This window comes from Podarcis bocagei, assembly GCF_964188305.1.
Source record: "Podarcis bocagei genome assembly, chromosome: 9".
Lineage (NCBI taxonomy): Eukaryota > Metazoa > Chordata > Lepidosauria > Squamata > Lacertidae > Podarcis > Podarcis bocagei.
This window is the reverse complement of record NC_138134.1, coordinates 39,283,338-39,305,865: the sequence shown is the minus strand read 5'-3', so window position 1 is coordinate 39,305,865 and position 22,528 is coordinate 39,283,338. Positions and strand designations below refer to the sequence as shown.

Below are 22,528 nucleotides of genomic sequence, written 5' to 3'. Positions count from 1 at the left end.
GTTCTTCAGCTACTTCCATTCAACTGCCCAATTTCATCTCTCCTTTCTCCTCCAGCAGATGCTCAGTGTTCCATAGCTACTAAGCAGCTCAACCCTTATGAGGCTGTTTGTTTGTTTGTTTGTTTGTTTGTTTGTTTGTTTTACCCTCTCAGGTTCAATTTCTGAACCTGTTCTTCTGCAAGTATCTTTGTTTCCCTCAGGCATGCTGGCTACTTCCTTCTTGTTGCTCAGTGGCCCCATTTGAGATCGAGCTCAGCATTAGAAGGAGTGGTGGTAAAAATAAATGAATGCGTGTCGGTCTGGGATGATACTGCCTACCCCACTACACATTCCCATGAACACAGTTTGCCATATGTGGGGAAAGGTATAAAGAATGATTTTCCTAAATGCTGACTTTCTCCCTTTTGGTTGCTCATATTAACGAGGGCAACCAAGTTCAAAACAGAGCAAATAAAAAGTCTAAATCTCTTCAGAAGAACTTCCAGATCCTATCCTGCAAACTGTTTCTCTCCAAGAGCCAATTCCCAAGTTAAAGCAGGCAGACTCCCACATTTCCACTCTAAATATTCCCTCAGTGTGCTTTAATCAAAACTATCCAAATTTATTCTTATTTATGTTTATTACTATTTAGCAGCAGGCTGTTTCTATTCTCTTACCACAACGCCTTAGGGAATTTCCATAATGTCAAACTACACCCCTTTCAAAGCCATATTTGTAACAGACCATTTCAATAACAGATTATCTCATTGAATTTTAATAATCACATGCATATTTACTAAGAGCCTTGTTTTAAAAAAAAACCATGAAAGATGGGGAAAAAATCATTTGTGAGAGAATGCTGCTAGCATTGAGCTTAGGAAAGCACCATACATTTTCACCACACACATGCACAGAGATTAAAGAACCACAGACCTCTGCAATCAAGAAGTTGGAAATCCCAGTTAACAGCACCTTGTTTCAAAATGAACAAACACAGAGACAATCTGCTGATTCAGGCAGCTAAGGGCAATATGAAGCAAATGTTGTGCTCAACTGATGTATAGAAATGCAAAACAAAATTACTGCATTTAACAGAGAAAGTGAAATATATTTGCAAACTAGACATCATAAGAAGGGCCTTCACTGACTACCACTTTTCTAGATGACCAACACTACTAGCTCCAATTAAAGCTGCTTAGACAGGCTGTCAATGGAAAGACACTGAGCAAATAATTTCCCCAAATACTAAAACTTACACAGCAAAAGGTACGATAAAAATTGCACCTCCTATCCACTAGGTTATTTAAATAATATAAGATCCCCCCACTTTTTTTGTTCATAGGTACACCTACTGATTACATAGTAACATTAAACCATGATTGCGTGATCTCAGGCAGTTATGCAGCCTAATTTATTTCTAACCTGGTTTGTGTGAACACAACTCCCACCATGTTCAGTACTTAAAATTGGAGTCTATGTCTGATGTGACACCTTTCTTCATCTAGATTGCACAGTACACACACACAGAACAGAAAAATAAGATAAGATACCTGGAGCAACAACTCAGGCATGATTCCATTCAGACTCAGTCCTCAAGAACATAAAATTCTTATTCATATACCAACAATTAACTCATGACTGCATTTGCTGTAAGAGGTTCTTCATGTTCCTTACACAAACCCCCACAATGACACATTTTTGGCTGTAGAAAAAAAACAAAGATCATGACTAGATACCCACCTATTTCACTATTTTCAGGAACTGCTGTTTCATACTCAGTACGGCTGAACGAAATAATCTCTGCCTGTGCTTCCGAATAGATGGCCAAAAGTGCAGTCGCTGTTCTAGCTGGGACTCCTTGATCAGAAGCCACTATCAGGAGGTGTGAAACGAGGCCTTCATGAGGTACAGGTTCTCGAAGAAAAATTTCTCCCGTGCTTGGGCCCATCTGAAACATGGTTTGTGGTTTCAGGAACCTAAAATTCACAACTCCATTTAGTCCTAGGTCAACATCGCTGGCTCTCACAGTAGCCAATGTCTGATTTATAGGTGTGTGAGAAGATACATGAACAATGACAGGATTCTGTAGGAAAAGGGGACTATTGTCATTGAGATCCTCAATATGCACAATTACAGTAACACTTGTGCTTCTTGGTCCGAGGATGCCAGAGTCTGTTGCCAAAGCCTTAAATACATACTGAGATTTTAATTCCCGGTCCAGCAGTTTGGTAGTAAATATCACACCAGTAATCCTGTCAATGGTGAAGGCTCCAAGGATGTCCTCTGTGAGAGAGTATGTGACCTCACCATTTGGACCCTCATCTGCATCTGCTGCAAAAAGTTCAAGAACTGCTGACCGTTCTCCGATATCTTCTCTCACTGACATTTGATACTGGTTTCTTGCAAACAAGGGACTGTTGTCATTTTCATCCAGGACTTTGATATGCAGTTGGGTCACCGAGCTTTTTGGTGGACTGCCCAAGTCGAAACACTCAATAACCAGGGTAAAGTTACTGTCAGTTTCTCTGTCTAAACTGCAAGTGGTGAAGAGGTCTCCTGACGTTTTGTGTAATGCAAAGTATCCTCTAACATTTCCACCTTTAAAATGGAGCAAACATTAAAGAAAAAGAACACATTGGTTGAACATTCTCTTTAAAGGACCACTTAAAAAACAACAACCACCAATCAAGATAGTAAAATTTTTGCAACTATGGGCCCCAGGTATGCTTTCCTGAGACCTGCATTTCATTTAAATCAGGTCACAGTAGTAGATCCGAAGCACCACCTGAATTTACATAGCAACTCTTCCGTCAAATGGATTCTCTTCCCCTCTGTCCTCCTCAAATCAAACTTGCAAGATCTATTGCTCCTGAGCAAGGTACTCTTTTGCCAACTTCAGTTACACAACGGAACCTACAAAAATTGCTAACCAAAAGGAGTTATTTTGACTTGCTTCTCTACCAAAAGTTTACCTATGGGAAGCAAAGATATTTAGTGTTGTAATATCTATATCTATCGTTTCTTATATTCTGGGTTGTTACTGTTTATGCTTTGGCTACTAGGGACCCTTATAGTTATTTTTCCTTATCCAGACAAGAAGAACACCACCCCTCCTCATTGCAGGCCTATTTCCCATTTTGTTTAACCATGCCATTGCAAGATAAATACCATGTGTGGGGGGGGGATTAAATAATAAAATAAATTAAAACCTCTAAAGAGATCAGAAAATATTACACTGTGACATTTTTAATATTCAGATTATAAAGCAATTCAGCCTACCAATGATGTGATATTGCACAGTCCCATTACCACCAGCATCCTCGTCTACAGCCAACACAGTTGATACTGTTGAAGGCTCTTGGTTCTCCATAATTTGGATCTCAGAAACTGGAAGGATGAACTTGGGAGCGTGGTCATTTTCATCCAGTACTCTGAAGATTATTGTCGCTGTACTGGATAAAATGGGAGTTCCACTGTCTTGAACCAGCACTAAATAGAAAAGCAAATTTGAAAGCTAGTATACAAAAGCAAGGTACAGTAGACTGCCTGCCAACAACGTGAGAACAACAAACTTTGCATGCTGTTCCTCCTAAGACACAAAACAACTTTATGTTTCTGAACACATTGCACTGCTTTTGTTTCATTAAATTTTGTTGCCCTGGCGAAGAGACAATAAGTAACAACTTCTATTAAAATTTCAGGGTGTTTTTTTTTAAAAACCACTGATTTACTTGCAATTTTTGTGCAAAACCCATTAAACTGAAGTAGATTCTTACCTTTAATAGTGAATTTATCTTGAGCCTCCCTGTCAAGCGAGGTGACTGTTGTAATCTCTCCAGTATCTGGGTTTATTTGAAAAGTTTCATATCCAGGACCTGGTAAAATTTCATACTGGAGTAGAGAATTGATTCCTTAAAATACAATGGGAAAATCAATTAAACATCTAAGTGTATCAAACCTCAGTATTAACAGTCCAGGTACTGGCTTACTAGCTATTTTCCTATGGAAATATTTTGGTACAAAGGTAACTGAATTCATTATTACTTGTATAGAATCCCTTGTATAAAACAAAAAAGCTCAGCACACCTTTAGCAATGAACTGAAAGACAAACATAAACCTATTTTAAAAAATCTGGAGAACTCTTGCTGGCACGCACCAAGGACTTGTGTGAGTCTAGTGCGAGTTTTTTCTTGCCAAGTTATACTGCATTAGACATCATTCCTAATTCTCCAAATATTAAAAGGTGCTTGCCATGTAGCTCCCCAGGTGACCATCTAAGAAACCCCTACCTAATCAGGCAGAGCCAATGTTGTAGTTTTATGCAATACAAACCAGAATACTGTAAACAACACAGGGTTTCTGGTGTACAAGATCTAGTAATCAACAAATCTCAGTAAGTCAGAAGTACCCAGTAAGGAGAACATTTATGTGTATGCCCTAACCAATTTAAGAAAGTAAGAGGGAATTCATACAAGTCTCGTTTATCTCTTAATGGAGGGAAATTGTAGCTCTGAGATAGAGCACATGTTTTGCATGAATTCCCAGGACCTCTATTTAAAAAGCATCAGGTAGATAAGGAGGTGAATGATCTCTGCCTAAATTCAGCTGCAGCCACTCAGAGAAGCCATATTGGGCTAGGCGGCCAATATTGGGCTAGGCGACCAACTCTGTATACAACAGTTTTCCAAGTCGTTATGGACACGTAGCCCCTGTATTTCTGCATTGCCCACAAGCAGCAGATGTAGTCTTAATAAAACAAACAACCTCATACTAAAAATAGGCTAGTTTAAATACACTATTCTTATCACATTACGAAGTGATATTTTTAACTACTTTGTGGTGAAACAAACTGAAAATTGGCTATGGAACACATGGTGTTGGCAACTACAATAAGAACCACAAGCCAAACATACCGTTTGTTTGTTTGTTTGTTTGTTTGTTTGTTTGTTTGTTTGTTTGTTATACGATATACGATATCTTTACTGTCATTGTCCCATGCAGAACAATGAAATTGAAAAACTACATAAAACTACATAAAAACTACATAAAACATTCAAAAAACCCTAAAAACTCTAAAACCCCATTTTAAAATACACTATACTATAGAGACCCCTTATGCTGCATTTAGAACGTGTTTGTTTGATTGACTGATTGCATTTATTGATTGCTCCAAGGAGCTCAAGGTGGTTCTCCCCTCATTTAATCTTGCCCCCTCAATTCCACTACAGATTCAGTCTTTCACCCTACACATGGACCTCAGCATGAAAAGACTGATAACTCTGATCTAGAATGCCCTTGTCATCATCCAGCAAATGGCCAGCCACCTAAAGGAGGTGTGTTTCGCTACTTGAGAACCCCGCCTTCTTGATTGTTATTCGTGCACCTTACTTAAGAATGGGGTAGCTGCAACTATAGTTTATATGGCGTTCTGTAATACTTCGTTACCATGCAAAATCAATACCACTCTCCTCAGTGCTGCGGGAGAAAATGTTGTTTATGAACTTTAGCAGCTGTTTGCTTCTTGCTATAGCTGTATGCCTTCTGTAGTGGGAACTCTGTTTCCCATTCGCATCCTTTATTGCTTCAGAATAAATTGTTCCCATATTTCTTGTGGTTTCAGTGCTCTCCCGAGGAAAGCATGGCACCATTTTCATAACGTGTTATACAGCAAAATAACTGGTGCTATTAAGTATAATGGATTTAATCCTACATTTTGCAGAGAGGATAACAAGTATGCATCTCAGGTTATTGTATATGACTTGCAGCTAGGTTAAAGTTAAATATTTGTCTGTATTACAGATACAGACAGACAGATTCAGTTTGGGGACCAGCTTGCTGAATGCTACACTGGGTTGGAGGAGGTTTTCCAAGGGAGATACTGAGAAACCCCACCTCTTGCAAAGTACAAAATGGCACAATTAGGCCATTTTAGATTCTGGATTCAGTGCAGCTTATTGGTATGGTAGGGGTTCCTCTTTGGAAGTTAATTTCAAATGCCTCACTCAAAAACTGGTAAGTCAGCAATGCTGTGTCTGGAACCTGCCTATTCTTTTAAGTGAGACCCTGGAGACCTGTCCAAAATCTTGCCCTGATGAAACCACCAGAAAATGCATCTCTTTGTACTCAAGCCTCCATCTTTTAAGTAGTCTTGCTTATACTGCTGTAGTTAACAGCAACATTAAAAACAATGCAATATGATGATCTGGAACCACACAGGTCCACCAGGTAGCTATTCCACTTTAAGTTTACTGGTACATAAGTTACGATCCCAGTCTATGTATAAAGTTGTGGTGCAAATTTTTCTGTTATCTCTGCAAGCATACATATGAAAAACATGACTTAGGAACTCTTCATGGGTAGTGCTATTTCATGGAACCCCAAGAGCAAGTTCCTAGGTCCTTCCTGGATTCTTGTAATAGCATCACCACACAAACATTTTCATGGACCACTAATTCCAATATAATGTTTTCAGGTGCACGCTTCTGTGGGGGAAATTACAAAAGCATTCTTCAGCAGAAATGGTAATATTAGACATGAAGCTTACCGGGCAGGAGAGGAGCAGAGAGGCAAATACCTTCCTCTTTGGCTTGATTTACTCAGGAATTATGAACACCTATAGCCAATTTCCTATCAAGTCCTCTGTCACTCAAGCTTCTTTACAAGACCAGTGGATGCTCTGCCGTCACTGTCATCGCATGCCCAGCTAGGTAAACTTAAATCTCACTAAAATCCATGGAACATTAACAGATGTAACAGATGTACCCTAGAATTTTGGAAGTATTTTTGCTTAGGGAAAATTCCACAGGAGCTGAACCTCTCCTTTTACTTCTAACGTTAGTATTTGGGGAACATTAAAATGCAAAGGAAGTGTTTGTGCTGTTACTTTTTATGTTTAGAAAAGGTTTGCTCCTGTAGGTCACAATCTCTTTTCAGCTATAATGGAGAAAAAAACAGATGCTGGGATTACAGTGCCCCACTCTGGCCAAATGATATTAATGCATGTTTCCAATTTCTATTAAATGTGTCACTTTAAAAAAATAAAATGCTTTTGAGATAGAAAAAAATAAATGGCCAAGAAGAGTGCTCCTCAAAACACTAAATACTCAGTTATGCTTGGAAATTTAGTGTGGCTCACTAGTACTCAACTGCTGGAGGCATTCAATCCATCCAAAGCTTGGGTAGGTAAAGGTAAAGGGACCCCTGACCATTAGGTCCAGTCATGACTGACTCTGGGGTTGCAGCGCTCATCTCGCTTTATTAGCCAAGGGAACCAGCATACAGCTTCCGGGTCATGTGACCAGCATGACTAAGCCGCTTCTGGCGAACCAGAACAGCACACGGAAACGCCATTTACCTTCCCACTGGAGTGGTACCTATTTATCTACTTGCACTTTGACGTGCTTTTGAACTGCTAGGTTGGCAGGAGCAGGGACCGAGCAACGGGAGCTCACCCCGTCGTGGGGATTTGTACCGCTGACCTTCTGATCGGCAAGTCCTAGGCTCTGTGGTTTAACCCAAAGCGCCACCTGTGTCCCAATAAAGCTTGGCTACTGGTGGATAAAAGACAAAACCGTCCTCCAGATCATCCCACTCTTCTTCATTTACTCCTTTCCACAAATGCCTGGCCTGTAGTTTAACAACTACAGTCCCTAAAGGATGGGCTATAGCAAAATGGAAAGCATATTTTGCATGTAGAAGGCTCAATCTTTGATTATTTGCATCACTAGTTAAAAAAGAATCAGACAGCAGGTGATAAGAAAAACCTGAGATCCTTGAGAACCACTGCTGATCACGGCAGACAATAAATGGGGGGAATCAATCTTCAACTTAGGAGCTTGTGAGCGCACATATCAAAGCACAGGATTGTTGGCATTGTTTCAGATTCAAAGGTTGATGTCAAAATAATGTGAATTTGTCATTTTTATTTTATTTTTTTGTAGAAAGCAAAGTACCTGAATCTTTATCTATGGCTTCAATTTTAATGACAACTGCTCCTGGATCTTCATTTTCACAGATGAAAGATTCATATAGAGATCTGGTAAACACTGGAACTTCGTCATTCACATCGACAACAATTATTGTCAGACTCTGAGTTGCAGACAGAGCTGGGGTACCATTATCAAGGGCCACAATGGTCAGGTTGTAATATTCTTGGTGTTCATGATCCAAAGCAAAGGCAGTAGTTAGCAGTCCTGTTGTAAGAGGGAAAATTGTCGTAAGGATATAAAATTTCTCCCAATGCAGTTGGTGTTTCAGTAAAGCTTTGCTATGGCTCAGTTCAGCTCTCGTGTCAAATCGATGGTTTGTGCAAACTATAGTTCAGATGCCAAACCAAGGTGTGAGTTGCTAAAGCACAGAGAAAACATTACCATAAAGAAGATTTGCCTTTGCCTGCTATATCCACAAGGAAAAAGTCCCCTTTAAGGGATCTTTTCCATTTTCATCAAAATGACACCCCCCTTCCTTGAGCCACTCATTCTCCACTGCAGCAGAAGAGATATTACATAAGACTTTCTGCCTCAACTTCTCCAGGTCAGCTGGAAAAGCTGGCCTCAAGGGAACAAACACCTATGCCTTATTTTCACACACCCTGTGCGATACACTAGATAGCTCCCATATCCCTGCTGACCTTCTCCATTTGTAACCTGGTTTTTGTTTGCACAAATCAGAGCTCAAAGCATAGTTTGCAAATGTGCTTCAAACCATTGCTTCCGATTCTGCATTGTGGGCCAAGTGCTGCTAAATAAATTACAAGTATGTGCCTTTTCCCTTACAGAGGTGCTTAACTTGCCTGTTTGCTTCTTTCCTTGACACTTTGTCACTGGGGCTGAGACTGACACTCAATTGGACCATGCATTTCTACAGTCCTTTAATATACCATATTTTTCGCTCTATAAGACTACAAGACGCAACTAGTTTTTGGAGGAGGAAAACAAGAAAAAAAATATTCTGAATCTCAGAAGCCAGAACAGCAAGAGGGATCACGGCGCAGTGAAAGCAGCAATCCCTCTTGCTGTTCTGGCTTCTGGGATAGCTGTGCAGCCTGCATTCACTCCATAAGACCCACACACATTTCCCCTTACTTTTTAGGAGAGAAAAAGTGAGTCATGGAGCAAAAAATACAGTATGTTAAATTCTGTGGAAGCTGGTGAATGTTTACAAGTTTCCACAACACTTTTGCTCTATGTTCAATCAAAAAGTTGCTTTCAAGAGTTCAATTTTTAAAAAGGAGATGGAAAGAATCCCCAGTGCGACTTCTATGGGGCTAACCTAGCCCTTTTTAGCCTTACCTGCAGTTTTATCTATTACAAATGGATGGTCTTCGTTATTCGAGAGAAGATGGTAGGTGACTTGTCCATTCCTTCCTTGGTCTAGATCTCGTGCAAGTATGTGATGCACTAATGAGCCTACCTCTGCGTCTTCTCTAATGTAGGAAAGGGGAGATGAAACGAAGCTAGGGTGGTTATCGTTGACATCTAAAATGATGACTTTTGCTGTCAATGAACTCTGCCTGCGATCAGTCATGTTTGCAGCCTGATCTGTTGCCGATACAGTCAGGACAACAAATGGAGTCATCTCTCGGTCAAGAGGAACTGCTGTGATTAAGCTACCATAAGAGGGGTGAATGAGAAATGGATTTTCAGTGAAGTCATTCCCGTGTACAGAATACTGAAGGTTGCTGTTTAAAAAACTTCCATCTCCATCTTTTGCATTAAACGTGTACACCAAGGTGCCAACAGGCACATTCTCCTCTATCCTAATTACAACGAAGTCATCCTGGAAAGATGGTGAGTGGTCGTTTTCATCTTTGACATCAATACTGAGGAAAAAAGTATTATTCTGTGGAGAACTATTCGGGTATTCATTCACAACAACTCTAAGGAAGTAGTGAGATACTCTTTCATAATCAAGTTCCTTGGAAAGAAACAGATCCCCAGTAGCACTGTTGATTTCAAATGGAGCATCAGAATCTTCTTCAAATATGCTAAAATGCTGTTTTCTGTTGGAATATGGGTGCTGATGAGGCAATTTTAGAGAGCCCAGCATTTGCGCAGGCCTAAAATTTTCTGGTAGAACAAAATGTCTGATGTTTGGGGAGGGAACAGATCTCCCTTGGGGAAGTGGGATCACCTGAAACAAAAGAACAAAGTTTGAAAAGTGAAACAAGCAAACAGCACTAATACTGCTCTTATTTATTGAAAATATACTTTACTTTTTCTAGGACATTCATTATTCACAGCCTGAGTGCATGTACTTCAGCTAATGCTAATATACCTCAGGAATTCAACAAGCAGCACAAGTGTTTACACTTAGAAGAGGCTTCTTGTCGACGCCCATTCCTCAGCCACAAATTTATCATTCCCTAATAGCCAAAAGAGTTCCTGTGCTTGTAAGAATACAGCCCACACAAAACACGATAAATGGTTTAATCTATCAATTGATTTTGCAGAAAGGTTATCAAATCACAGCAGGAATTGCTTTGGTGCAAATCTTTCTAACAGTCTCAAGCACTTCCAAGAATCATAACCCAACAGTCGCATAATCAGGAAAAACTACTATAGAGGATTCTTTAAAACTAACTAAAGTTACCTTCTTTTTGGCAATGTGCTATGAATCTTATATTTATCTGGCAACAGAGGTCTTGATGAAGGCCCATAATTGAGGAAGGAATATTGGGAAAAGGAGGCTGCACCATTTAAAAAACAAATTAAAAGTGGCAAACTACAAAAGGTGCAAATCTCCTTAATACTATGCAATCTTGTGCATAACTTGCACAATACTCACTGTGCAAACCACAAATGTTATCTCAACACAGTGTGTGTGTGTGTGTGTGTGTGTGTGTGTGTGTGTGTGTGTGTGTGTTACAGTGCTCCTACTAAAAAACTTAAAGGTATTTATTCAAACTTCGTAAGGTATGGTCTTTCTACACAGGGGCCAGCAAGTCTCCTTTACTGAAGCTAATCAGTAAGTATATCCCCTGACAGAATAGCAACTGTGTTTTGAAATGCACCAGGTTAAATCATGCTCAACACTGCCTGCATTTGCACAATTCCAATTTGTCACTTTTGTTTGGTCATAATGACACAAACCAACAACAGTGATGATAAGTGAGTGTATTCAGAAAAGCAATCTCAGGAGGTTCCCAGGGTTTGGTTCAGAGGACAGTAAGTTCTCTTTAAAAAGTCTCTGATCAGGCCAACAGTGTCAGGCAAAGGAACAATCTGATAAAGACAGAGTTGGATCCCGTCTAAATTATTCATAATTAGGTCCCACTGATCACAAGCTGTAATTGTTTACAATGAAATTTATTTCACATTGCTTTCAATGGGACCTAAGTGCAACTAACTTAGTTTGCAACCAAGCACGCACGCACGCACACACACACACACACACACACACACACACGTGTGTGTGTGTGTGTGTGTGTGTGTGTGTGTGTTTGCAAGTTTACCACTAATTTCTCTTTTTTTAAAAGTGTATTGCCTTTCTCACTTTCGCTGATGGCTTCCCCTTAATGAGGCAGAAATGTTTGGCACAACATTTGCAGTTCCTATATTTAAAATTGAGTGAAACATTTTCCCTTTCCAGGGTATTGGCTCAGAAGAGAAATATATGGATTGTGGGGGAGAGGGTGCTCCAGGCATGTTCTAACTGGTTTGTGCTCCAGATACTTCAAGAAAACAATGTCTGTTTCAAATCAATACCTCCACAGTGATGACTACTTGTCCTTGAAGAGGAGGGACGCCCTGATCAGCTGCAGTGATTGCCATTTGGTAGCTTGAACGCCAATTGTACAAAAGAGCTTCAGTGGTCCTTAACTCACCACTGCTGCTGTCAATCTGGAAATGGCCTAAACTTTCTCCTGAAAAAGATACATCACTATTAATATACTTGCACATTAAGAAGTGCTATAGAAACAGCACATCACAGAACAAACTTAAGTCCTGAGGTGGTATCAACAAAGTAGTCCCATTAGTTCGATTTCTGGCTGCACAGTGGAACTGCCCCTCATATTCCCCTCCATATGCATCCCCTAGACATGTTATGGGGGTTCCCTGAGCCAGAGCAGATCTGGGGAAAGGGAGAAAAGTAGCGGGAGAACTTCTATCACAGAACTACTTTGTCTAATACAATCTTGAGTGACTGCAACAGATGACTTCAATAGACATTGGGTGTATACTGAAGATAGAACAGATTGGTTACACTGCATAACTATCAATATAAATGCCCATGTGTATACTTACGGACCATAAAACAAGATGAGAAACAATTTTGGTGAAAAATTGGCACAGAAACTACATAAAAATAGTTTCTGTGGCTTTGGAATTATTTCAAGTGGTAACCAGAGCAGAACAAAAAAACCTGACAATGGGGATAAAATATAATTTAATGCAACCATTCTGCACTTGACTACATTTTACAACAATTCCCAAATATTGATTCTGCACTATTAAATATTTTCATAAATAATCTCCTGCTAAATGCTGAGTTTAGGCTATCGGCATCAACTGACACCTACAACTTTTCTTTAGTCTGCGAAGGAACAATTCTTGTCAGAAAACCTCCACTAAACAAGAGATGGGAGCCAGTAAACCAGTGCAGCATGTTCTGAAAGTCCCTGGCTGCAAAAGCTAGAGTGAACTGAACTCCCCCCCAAGCACCTTATGGATGTACAGTACTTCTGTCTCTTGTCCTAATAGCAAGTACATGCACAGTTCAATGGACAAGATGAAAGGATCACAGCTGTAGAACACACACAGAAATAATCCAGAGCAGCTGCAACAAGGTGTGCTTACATTTGTCCCTGCAAAGGCACTGTAAGAGCCACTCCAAAATACTTGTGTAGCACCCATATGGATTTTAGGCCATCTGGAAACACAGAGGCTGAGGTAACAGCTTTGTTGGCCTTACCAAATATTAAGGGACATGGCCTGAAGAGCAGACAGGATGCCTGAGGGAGGCCTTCATTATTAAGTTCTAGGCAAAAACATTCCTCTTCAGCCAACCTTTTGGCTGATTAACACCTGATACTCTTTTAAATGTGTTGTGGGAGTGGGAGGGGAGGTATTTGTTTTTGTTTTAATTATGTATTTTGTGTTTTTTATCTTGAAATTTTAATGCTGTGAACCACGCTGAGATCTATGGATGAAGGCTGGTATACAAATTTAATAAATAATGATAATAATAACATCCTACTGCCCAAGGACTCTGCAACACATGCCTAAGTCAACACCATTTTACTCGCCTAACCCAGAGTCCAAATCAGAAGGAAAAGTGAATGGTAATTGTCAGTGAGTTAAGTTTATCATGAAGAACAATGGATATTTCTCCCTTTTTTAACCTAAGGGCCAGAGGGATTCCTTGATGCCTGCACCCAAGAATAAAAACAGGAAGGAGCAGCACCAAAATCTGACAGCCCATTCCCTCAGGAGCCAAACAATAATGCTCTGCACCAGCTGTAGTCTCTATTTTATAGCATACCCTAACCCTAGTGGTTCAGGAAGGCAGTCTCCAACTTCCATGGTTTACTTCCATGGAGAGGCCCAGAAAACAGGTTTCACATATCCAGTTTCTCACAATTAGGAATGAATGAGCTAGTCATTGTGGGGTTAGTGAAGTCTGGATTTCTTGCTTTCCCCCAAGATATCACATGCAGGATGTGAAAGTATGTTAGGCTTCAAGTCTTCCTGGGAGGACTTTAGGAAGTAGTAACTGTTCTTTCTCTGTTAAGGAAAAGAGGTAATTTGGTCTTCATGGTGCTTTAGTTTGAGTTCATTCACCAACAAATAATTATGACAAGTATAAGCTGACTCTGGGATGCAAATTGGAGCTATGTTGAAGCATAGCAGTTGAGAAATGTAAAATTCATCTGTATTAAGATTGCATTATTCTCTACCAGTTTTAAATTTAGTGACACGAGTTATTCTCGATTCAAATGGGCTAATAATCACAACTTTGCTAAGAAAAAAAGCCAACATTTAAGGATAAATAACAATGATATTTGAATGTGAATAGTGTAAAAATGGTTGTTTCAAAAATGAAGTTCGGCCATTTGTTTTATGTTGCAAAAGTGAATAGTCATGTTTCAAAGACTACTATTAATGTATCAAGCAGCATTAGAAACTGAGATATGAAAGCTAGGAGCTAAATGGCACCTCAAACCTAAGTTATGGGCACAACAACAGAATGTCTAGGCAAACTTTTATAGCAAGAATACAAAGCTGAAAATGAATGAACTGCAGCTAAAATGTTATGTTCATTTTTCACATGGTCTGGTCCTTTCGCTGCCCATCCCCCTAATATTCTTCAGAGTGTCTCTTCTCCAGTCTTCAGAGAGTAGCTGGAAGTGGAGAGGCAGAAAAGGCTCCTCTTTTCCTTCCACTCTGCAGTTTTAATCCAAAATCTTAGGCATACTAGTGCACTCAGAGCTCAGAAACTGCTCACACTAATGAAATTCCCTGCTGCAAAATGCACCTAGAACAATGAGAGTTTCGAACACTGGTATCTAGGCATGAATTTTAATAGGCTATAGCCTAACTCATAAGACAGCAATAAAATATTGGTCTGTTAGGTTTCCATGGGACTTTTTTTTTTAAAGCTTCCTCCTTTTGCTCTTTTTAATAAGGACTGTAAAAAGCTGGAGACTCTGTCACTGTTTTCTGTTCAATGACTCCAGAATAAATGTGCAGTGCATGATCACAGAACGTTAGCACTAGAGAGGGTCATTTTAGACCTGCAATTTTTATTTATTACTTATAAATAAGCCAAAACTAGGACCTAGTAAAAGGAAAGATAAGAACACTTCAGGATTAGACCAGCATACTGCTTTCAGAGTCCAGTGTCCTGTTCTCAAAGTGACCAACCAGAAGACTGTGGGAAGCCAATGAGCAGGACATGACTGCAAAAACAGTTTTGCAGCAGAATTCTCTCCAGCCAACATTCGACCCAACAAAGGATGAAATAGGATCTACTCAAGCCCCCATTGTTTGCTCCCATTATCTTTTGATCCCTGTCCCAGACTGTCATGGTCAATTCCTATAGGAAGAAGATTTCCAGTTAGTCATGGGAAAGGAAAGGTCATTTTCCCACTGGGACAGTGAAAGCATCTGCCTATAACAGATGAAATCCTAAACTATACTGAACATATTTTACTTAGTATTACCAACTTAATCCTGGGTGTGCTAAGTCAGAGCTTTCGATTAAGAATGCTAAATGCAACAAAAACAAGCATGGAAGGATAAAAAGGTAAAGAGAGCTACTCCCGATATTACAAAGATCATGAATGCATGAAGAGAGAAATGTCAATAATAATAAGTTTGAAAATCGGACATTTTTACAACTCTCACATTTAAAACTGAATATACCTCATAATAAACAGGCAGCATGCCACATGTGATGGAGAGACGTGGGAATTCCACTTAATAAACTTGAATCAGTGTTTGATTCAGAAAAGAGAAGTTTCCAAGAGCAGCCAAGAACAGATCTTTGCCCTCAGTTTATGTTGTACGGTTACAACTTTGCCCAATGTATCTGGATATCGTGCACTTTCTTATCTGTACTTGAGAAGTAAGGATTTTTTTTACCTGAGGACAATGAATAGAACACGATCCCACTGTTCCCAGAATCAAGGTCCTTGGCAAACATGGTGGCAACCAGAGTTCCTGCTGGTTGCCCTTCCAAAACCTAATAGCAAGCAGATTGATTAAAATTAGACTTTCCACAGAAGAAAGACCAACTAAATTAATATACATTAAAGAAAGGTTCAAAACTAAAGCGCTAAGAAGGACTGGCAGAGTGCAAAAGGAAAGGCTTTTTAATGGGCATCCAGACCCAAAAAATGGGCTTTTAGAGGGTGGGGGAATGGGCAGTTCAAAAAGAACATTTGGGCAGTTCAAAATTCCAAGTCATGCAGAAGTTGCATTGCGTTAGGCAATGTGAAGAACTAATTGATAAAAATGTGAAAAGTAAATTAAGTAGTCTGGGTCCCACAGACCCTGATCAAGCATTCCCATTGTGTGGGATAAGCAGCTGCATATAACCAACATGTCTATGGGCTAGTAGCATGTGCAGCAAATGTAGGCTACAGTAAACTGAAAATTAAGTTTAAACAGATTTTATCTCAGTAGTTTGATATATTAGAATCATGCTTACCCTGATTATGTGCCAACTGGGCTTTTCAGCCGTTTCCCCATATTCTAACCACAAGATGGTGCTCAAAACAAATTTTCAAAAAATTATTGTGTGCTGCAGTAAGACACTATGAGGTTTAAAAGGCCTTTTTGCTTACAATGGTCTGTAAAACGCAAATTTAACACCTACACTGGTTGGAACATGCATTTCATTTAAAAACAACTCTTTCAAATTCTGTCACACATTAATAGCATTCATACACGACACAAAGGTGCTTCTTTAAGTTACACATGGATAAGAAAGAAAGGGATTTCAATCTGTTCAAACCTTGACATGTAGGTCTGCTCCAGACAGAAGCTGCGGGAAGCATGGGTGGTTGTCATTGAGATCGGTAACAGAGATATAGACTGTTATTGTGGCATTATGTTGCGGGACCCCGTTGTCAGTCACCAGAGCAATCAGGTAGTGGTGAGCCTGCTGTTCATAGTCTAATGCAACCCAGTTTATAATTTCACCTGGTGGGGGGTTGGGGGAAACAGTGATAAAAAAAGAGCATTATGGGCTGCATATAACAGGTTTTAACAAGCTGCGCACGCTTTATAGCACACTCTGCCTTAACCACGTCAGTCACTTGATATGCACACTGCATACTACAGAAAGCCAAGAGAGATCCTGTCACTCAGCATATATTTGTGTACCCTGGGGTCATTATAACTTCGCTGGACTCCAAGTGACTCCACTTCACACAGAAACAGCTAACTTTAAAGCCAGATGGCTGCTCTAAAGAAGCCAAAATATTTCCTTCTTCCAGCCAGCAGAAAAGAGCGAAAATTATTTTAGTTGTTAGCCAGCTGGACGAGACATCATATACCAGGGACTTCTCATCACAGACCCTCTGGGGGGACCAGCAAGCATTTTCTTCACTTTGCTGTAGGGGCTGAGGATATTCTGCAGCCTTGCAGCCCCTTACCACGACCAGCTGGCCTTCTTTATCGCAGGATTTTGGGTGCTTCGTAAGAAATCCATTCCTATGGAACTGTGCTATATTTCTTTGATCTCCACACTATCTCTCTAAACCCAGCTATATTAGCCATTCTGCTTTCCTCGTTTTCCAGATGGCAAGCAGTGGAGAGTAGTCTCAGATTCCACATCTGTGTAGTACAAGGCCTCTCCCGCCAGCTAGCTTTGCCACTTGTGCCTGACTTTTTATTACACAATCCCTTCTGATTGATTTTCAACGTTTCATTTTATCTTGTTAAAATACCTGTCTTTGTTTATCCTGGGTTTTGGCATTCGAATCATCCAGCGACCTTCACCTCCTCAAATGCTAATCCTACATTTCACATACGAGTTGCGATACAAAATTATTAGACATTTTCACACCAATGTCCTTGAATCGTGTCCAAAGCCTCAAGAGTTCCAGCTACGGATATAGTACAGTGGAAGGGAGCAAGCAGTAGGTATAAATTGAGATCAGGGTAGATCCTTCACCAGGAAGAACAATGGAAAGTCAGCTGATAGCAACACAACAAACTGAAGGCCAGTGGATCAGTTAAAGGAGAAGAGATGTCAGGTATGGTAAGGATGGGATAGTATTAGGAAGAGAAAGATGTAGGCAGGTCCCAGGGCAGGCCTGGGAAGATACAAATGGAAGATTCCAAATGTTTTAAGAAAATGTTTTAAGATTCAGAGGTGGGCATGAAAAAAGAATGGAGATATCAGACTGGTAAGTCTGACCAGCATCTGTCCTGGAAGTCATCTGCTCAGACAATATGTAATGTATGTGTGGAATGGTGGAACTGCTTGCCATCCAACTTTGCACTTTTGCAGGGGTTTGAGTGTTGTACCAGACAGTGATATGTAACCATCTTTGCTAGCAGTTTTCACAGATACTTGTGATGGCATCAGCAGTACCATGTTCGTTCCTTTGAGCTGCTGATCACTGCTCAATAATAGCTTGAAGGTAAAAGAAAGAAAGAAAGAAAGAAAGAAAGAAAGAAAGAAAGAAAGAAAGAAAGAAAGAAAGAAAGACAATTATGTGACCTGCAGGTAATATTATTTACATATCTGACTTTTTAATATACTGACAATTCACTTTGCAAAGCCTATCATGAGTTTTGAGTGTATGCAGAAGCTAGATCCACCAGTGGAGAGAATGCAGTTGTTCTCTCTTTTGTCTGCCTGTTACATCCCACTGTTTTCACCCTGAATTTGGACATGCAAATTATATTCATACACACAACACACACACGACAAGCACTCTAGTTTAGCAGAAAGCTTAACATGCCGCAAGGAGAACAGGGAAGATTATTAAAACATATTACCTGTATTGGAATTGATTTTAAAATATTTTCCGTCTGATAAGAGGAAATAGGAGAGCTGCGCATTTCTTCCAGAGTCCTTGTCAACTGCGGCTATTGTGCCAACCACACCTTGGGCTAACGAACTTTCCTCCACGTCAAAAAAATAGGCATCACGCAAAAACACGGGAGAATTGTCATTTTCATCCATTACGTTAACTATCACTGATGTACTTGCATTCTGCCCTGACTTATCTGCTGTGCTAGAGACAAAGGCTCTAAAACTATGCACTTGTGTAAGTTCGTAATCTAAAGGATTCCGTAGGTAGATCACGCCTGCTTCTGGATCAATTCTAAATGAAGCAGAATCCGTGTTATGCTCCAAGGAGTACACAACATTCCCAGGGGTACGCTGGGGATCTAACTTCCGGGCTTGAATTTGCAGAATTTTGACACCTATGGCTGCTGCTTCACTAACTTCCACCTGATACACCAAATTTTCAAAAGTCAGCATGGGGCGTCCCTTATGCTCGTCGATCACCACTCGTAGGATCAACAGAGAACTCAAGGGAGGACTTCCATGATCTTCTGCTGTAATGTGCACCACCGTGTGTTCATGCTGTCTATCACTATCCAGAGTTCTGGCAAGGTACAGTACCCCGAGAACGGGATCAATGGTAAAAATACTTGATCGATTGCTTACAATGGCGTACCGGACTGCGCCATTTAGCCCACTGTCTTTGTCTTCTGCATGAGCGATGTAAAGAGCTGCGCCAGGCACCGTGCTTCGCGATATATTAATCTGGTCAGATTCCGACACAAACACTGGAGGGTTGTCATTGACGTCAATCACGGTTATGTTGACCTGGGCGCTGCTGTAGACAGGGGAGCTTCCCAACTGGGACTGCACTGTGAGAAGGGTGTGATAATGGGCTTCATGGTCGAGCTGCTTCTTAGTGCGGATGATTCCATACTGCGGGTCAATGGAAAACCTTCCGTAGGGATCACCGGAGGAAATTCTGTAGGAAACCGTTTCCAATAAATCTGTAAAGAAGATTAAAAACAAAACACACCCCCGTGTCAAAGAAGAGGCATCCAATTTGTTAGAAGATCCACTTAGCTGAATATGCTCTAGAGCATTTGAGAAATGTATGGCACAGCAGCGTTGAGTTGAACAGTTTAAACGCCTCTCTGGATGTTTGTTTCCTAAGTTTTTTGCGTTTTATTTCTTTCTTTTTTGCTGTAATCTCTAGGGTGTAGTAGGAAAAAATGGATGCTGTGCAGACTAACTTAAAGGCACGCAGTTAGCCCATTTACGAGATCTGTATTTTCACCCCATAGGTGTGATTAAATTTTATGAAGAAATAAATATCATTTCTCACATTTAAAATTATACAGGAACTCTTTCCAACTAGGTCAGGTTGAACAGAGGAATTCCACTCTAAGCAGACACATAAACATTCCAGTATAGCCTAATTTTAAGACTCTAGTATAACTGTTGTGAGAACTAAGGGTCAAAACCTCAACCCACTGAACAAACCAGGAAGCTGTAACATATAGAGAGCACGCATGGAGTGGGGGAAGGAGAGGCTCTCAAAGCCTAGGGAAATTGACTTTTCCCAGGAAACCATGGAGAGTCAGTATCAAACCTTCCTAGGCCACTGCCAGGCCACATCCTGTAAGGGTTGCAATGTATTAAGTAATTAAAGTGTTTGCTTATATAGAGGAGAATGGCAGAATATGTGAAGCCACAGACGCATCTTTAGTCTCTCACTGTGCTTCTCAATACATATAGTGTTCAAGCTGCTTAAAAAAGAACAAGAGTCCCATGGCACCTTAAATACCCACAAATTTATTGCTGAAAGCTGCCATTTCAGTTCACCTATTCAATTCAGGTTTAACAGGCTTGTTTGAACATAACACTAAGCCGCCGTTTAGCAGCTCAGTCTTTGCCAACCTGGTGTTTTAGACCACAACTCCCATCAACCCTGATCACTAGTCATGCTGGCCTGGGATGATAGTAGTAAAGTCCAAAGCATCTGGAAGGTTCCAGATTGGGGAGTCTGATCCAGGTTTGTTTGAAAGTGTTAACCCAGCCCAGCAGACTAACCATGGTTTGTTTTCTGGTGTTAAACCATAGCACAAACCCACAGTTTGCTTTTTGGCTTATGAACCGTGTAATTTTTTAACCATAGTTTGGTGTTTTGTTTGAAAACAGCCTTGCTTCATCATGGTTTGCTGTGTGACAGAAATTCCTTTAAACATTCAGACTCATTTCCCCCAATTTTCATATATGCCATAAAAGATAAAGGGACCCCTGACCGTTAGGTCTAGTTGCGAACAATTCTGGGGTTGCGGCTCTCATCTCACTTTATTGGCCAAGGGAGGCAGTGTACAGCTTCCGGGTAATGTGGCCAGCATGACTAAGCCACTTCTGGCGAACCAGAGCAGTGCACGGAAACGCCATTTAGCTTCCCGCCGGAGTAGTACCTATTTATCTACTTGCACTTTGACGTGCTTTCAAACTGCTAGGTTGGCAGGAGCAGGGACTGAGCAACGGGAGCTCACCCTGTCGCAGGGATTCGAACCGCCAACCTTCTGATCAGCAAGCCCTGCTAGTATTTGAACACTAATTGTTTCAAGCAACTTTGCCTACGTATAAACAGTACTCATCTTTCACTACCACAATTTCTCCTAGTCCATTTAGGAATACACACATAGGGCACAATCAATTTGCATGCTAGTTACAGAGCTCACACACTGAGGATTCCAATAGAGCCTCCTTCCCTCCCCTCCTAAACCATGCCCACATACAGCATGACAGCAAATTAGGAAGCATGGAGGAAGGGGGCCTGCAAGCCTCCCCATTTCGACCTAGCAATATCCTACCTTGATATGGCTGCATGACTCTCCATGCGTGCAGGTGAGGAAACAATACATGAGCCCAGTGTACCTTGTAAAGTTTAACTGTTATAATGGAAGTACTTATTTTTTAAACATACTGTATGTATGCATGCATGCATGTTTGTTTATATCTCTTTTAATATCGTCTCCCAAGAAACCACATGGAAACACTCAAATGTGGGAAAATGCACTAATTTCTTACTATTACACTACAGTGGTACCTCTGGTTGTGAACGGGATCCATTCTGGAGCCCCATTTGCAAAATGAGCAGAACGCAACCCGCGTCTGCGGGTCGCGATTCGCCACTTCTGCTTATGGCGTGACATCATTTTGAGCGTCTGCGCATGCGCGAGCGGCGAAACCCGGAAGTAACCCATTCCGTTACTTCCAGGTCACCGCAGGACGTATCCTGAAAGAATGTAACCTGAACCAAACGTAACAAGAGGTATGACTGTAATTCAAAACCTAGTTTCACATTTAGTTGTGTGCTTTTCTCCACTGAAAGAATAAAAATAACATTTAACACAATATTGGCTGCATATGTTTGTAGCCTGTAACAAATCAGGGGGCACTGGAATCTGTCTGAATGTCTTCCAAGACCACTTACTCAAGGGCTCCCTTGCTTTCACCGTTCCGACCGCACTTCCTTCAGGTGCATCTTCAGGGATGGAAAAAGTGTAACGTGATCTCTCGAAAACGGCAGGAGCCACAGCTGTCTGCAGGATCTTCACAGTCACAACTGCATTAACAGTGGAACCAAGGCCACCTCCATCCCGGGCAGAAACAGCCAACAGCACACTGGTATGTTCCACGTTACTGAGAGATGCTATCAGGTAGATGATTCCTGTAAAGGAGAAGAAAAGGTGAACAAATGGGACAAGAAAATTATCTCTCCCTGTCATTTCTGAAGTTCAGAAGTGTTAGCCATGGAATTGATGTGTACTTAAAAATAAAAATGTGTTAAGAGCACCACTGCAAGAGTAGAAAAAACGAAAGTTCACCTATATCATTTATATATTTTGGAACACGGTTTCTGTTTGCTATGGATTTGGATACCTCTTGGGATAGCATGACCAAATTTGGCACGATGGTTCCTGAGTTCAAGCATGAGGATAGAATGAGGTGTTTGAGTGTAGAAACAAGCCTATGGTGCAAGAGTAAATTTTACATTCGCTGCTCTGCACACTTTTGCCTCTTGCCCAACCCACTGAA

At 40.7% G+C, this 22,528-nt stretch overlaps 1 protein-coding gene across 1 annotated transcript in view; it reads right to left on the bottom strand.

Annotated features, from left to right (window-relative positions):
- Positions 1-22,528, bottom strand: part of DCHS2 (dachsous cadherin-related 2) — a 116,424-nt gene that overhangs the window by 18,730 nt on the left and 75,166 nt on the right. The window contains exons 4-13 of the mRNA XM_081208299.1: positions 21,924-22,160; positions 18,436-19,455; positions 16,439-16,626; positions 15,565-15,664; positions 11,686-11,843; positions 9,271-10,111; positions 7,933-8,172; positions 3,756-3,890; positions 3,259-3,468; positions 1,720-2,577 (exon numbers count right to left, since the gene is read on the bottom strand). Coding sequence (XP_081064425.1) covers positions 1,720-2,577; positions 3,259-3,468; positions 3,756-3,890; positions 7,933-8,172; positions 9,271-10,111; positions 11,686-11,843; positions 15,565-15,664; positions 16,439-16,626; positions 18,436-19,455; positions 21,924-22,160 — 3,987 coding nt within the window. The remainder of the gene's footprint in view (positions 1-1,719; positions 2,578-3,258; positions 3,469-3,755; positions 3,891-7,932; positions 8,173-9,270; positions 10,112-11,685; positions 11,844-15,564; positions 15,665-16,438; positions 16,627-18,435; positions 19,456-21,923; positions 22,161-22,528) is intronic.